The sequence below is a fragment of the Pygoscelis adeliae genome, unplaced genomic scaffold, assembly GCF_000699105.1.
Source record: "Pygoscelis adeliae isolate BGI_AS28 unplaced genomic scaffold, ASM69910v1 Scaffold414, whole genome shotgun sequence".
Lineage (NCBI taxonomy): Eukaryota > Metazoa > Chordata > Aves > Sphenisciformes > Spheniscidae > Pygoscelis > Pygoscelis adeliae.
Genome location: NW_008824673.1, coordinates 792,847 through 794,959, shown reverse-complemented (window position 1 = coordinate 794,959; position 2,113 = coordinate 792,847). Strand labels below are relative to the sequence as shown.

The 2,113-nt window shown below is 58.0% G+C and overlaps 1 protein-coding gene across 1 annotated transcript in view; it reads right to left on the bottom strand.

Annotated features, from left to right (window-relative positions):
* The window catches only part of KIAA0513 (KIAA0513 ortholog), a 9,773-nt gene that overhangs the window by 5,722 nt on the left and 1,938 nt on the right, over positions 1–2,113 (bottom strand). Inside the window, 3 exon segments of the mRNA XM_009323045.1 lie at positions 484–524; positions 974–1,181; positions 1,913–2,063. Coding sequence (XP_009321320.1) covers positions 484–524; positions 974–1,181; positions 1,913–2,063 — 400 coding nt within the window.

The window sequence follows — 2,113 nt, the reverse complement described above, 5'->3', positions numbered from 1 at the left end:
GATGGCAAGGTCTGCAAACCAAATACTCATCCCCAGCACATCCCCAGCAATGTGAAGAGGAGCTTTGGCTGCCCTTTGTGGGCAGATATTAGCTCTGATCAAGGCATGGATGTCCCAGGAGGGTGCTCGAGGGACTGGACCTCTGGTTTGACAGCACATGCGGCTACCAGGGTAGCGACTGGAGCAGCACGAAAGCTCAGAGGCGGTGGATGCCCAAATCTCTGCAAACTGGTGCCACTGAGGACAAGATGCCACAAGATGTCCTTGCGGGACAAGAGCTGTGGTTGCTCCAAAGCAAGGAGCTGTGAAGGTTCCTTTGGAGCACTTCTCTGGGAGCTCAGAGGAGACAGCATCAGTCCCTCTTGCCCTTCTCCCCACCCCACACCTCCCACAATGCCGGGCATCTTGTACCACTTCCAACCCTCGCTCCTTCCCCAGAGATGCCTTGACCATGCCTAATTCAGCAACGCTGGCTCCACTCACCCGTCTTCTTCAGCTTCTCCTTTGGTTTGTCCTCACCTTCGCTGTGGCACAGAAATCAGCATCAGCTCCCAAAAAGTCTGTTCCCCTGACAGCCCACACGGCAAAGCTCTGGCCCCCCTTGGCGAGGGGAGCACCTGCATTTGTAAGACCCCCTGCTCCCGTGCCACTGTCCCCGGGGCCAGAAAGGTGGCTAAGAGACTGTGATGTCCATCCCAGTCGGACCCAGTACAAAGGTGATGCAGACCACCACAAAGCAACAGCATTGTCTCCTGAAACTACATATCTCCGTGCCTGAGGGACACAGGACCCCCAGACCATGAGATGCCAAATGACCAAAGTATGAAGCGTGGGACCAGGCTAGAGACCGTCTTCCCATGGCCATGATAACCCCTGGCTCTACAGTGGCCCTACACCCAGGAGGTTTCTGGCTTGGTCATGTTACGAGTGCCTGCCTCAGCCCACCCTGCCCACCCAACAGAGTGGTACCCACTCGCTCTTTCTGGTGGTAGGACCCTTCAGCTTGGTCTCCAGGCCACCGAAGAAGCCCTTGACGTTCTCCGTCTTGGCCGACGTGTTTTTCAGCAGCCGCTCCGCGATGTCCTTCTTCTCTGCCAACCAGCTGTTCGCCGACTTCAGGTACGAGTCGATGCTGCCCGTGGGCTTCTCTTTGGCCTCCAAGGGCAGCGCGTGGGTCTTGCCTGCGGGCAACGTGGCAGGAGCTCAGCTTCCAGGCCACCGAAGAAGCCCTTGACGTTCTCCGTCTTGGCCGACGTGTTTTTCAGCAGCCGCTCCGCGATGTCCTTCTTCTCTGCCAACCAGCTGTTCGCCGACTTCAGGTACGAGTCGATGCTGCCCGTGGGCTTCTCTTTGGCCTCCAAGGGCAGCGCGTGGGTCTTGCCTGCGGGCAACGTGGCAGGAGCTCAGCTGGCCCCACAGTCCTGGGTGCTGCCAGCTCCTGGGGGACCTGCTCCCAGCTACAAGATGCACCATGGAGACCAGGAGCCAGACAGAAACGGCCCAGACCCCATCCCATCCCAATTCCTGTAGGTCTTTATTGTCCCCCCATTTTGAATAGAAAATCCAGCCCCCCGTGGAGGAGTGATCACCACACACCAAGCAACGAGCCAAGGTGCTTCTGGGCTGGGGGTTTCACATCCCATCCCCAGGGTTGGGGAACATCTGGGGATCACCACATACAAACGTCCCTGGCTAGAAGCAATGACAAACCAGCATCAGCGGGAGGTACCACCCCAGTGGGGGTCTCCGGCGGGTTTGCACAGCTTCTGGGCCATGGAGGCTCTTTTCTGCTCAATATCGGAGTCAGCCAGAGTAAGCTTGGGTACCCATCCATCACCCTTCCCATGCACAGGGCACACTTCACCACCGGTCTCCAGCACAAGCAAAGCCCCAGGGTGCAAGCACCTCTTACCCACGTAGTAGTAGGTGAAACACATGGTCATGAGGTTCTTGGCAGGGCTGAAGTCATCCATCTGGTGACACCTGACACGGGGGGAGGATTCGGTGAAGATAGCCAGCGATGGCGGCCCAAGCAGCCTCGTGGTTGCTGCCCCTCCTCGAGCTGTGGCTCTGATCTCAGGGGCTTTTGGTGGTTGCAACAAAGCCCCAAACC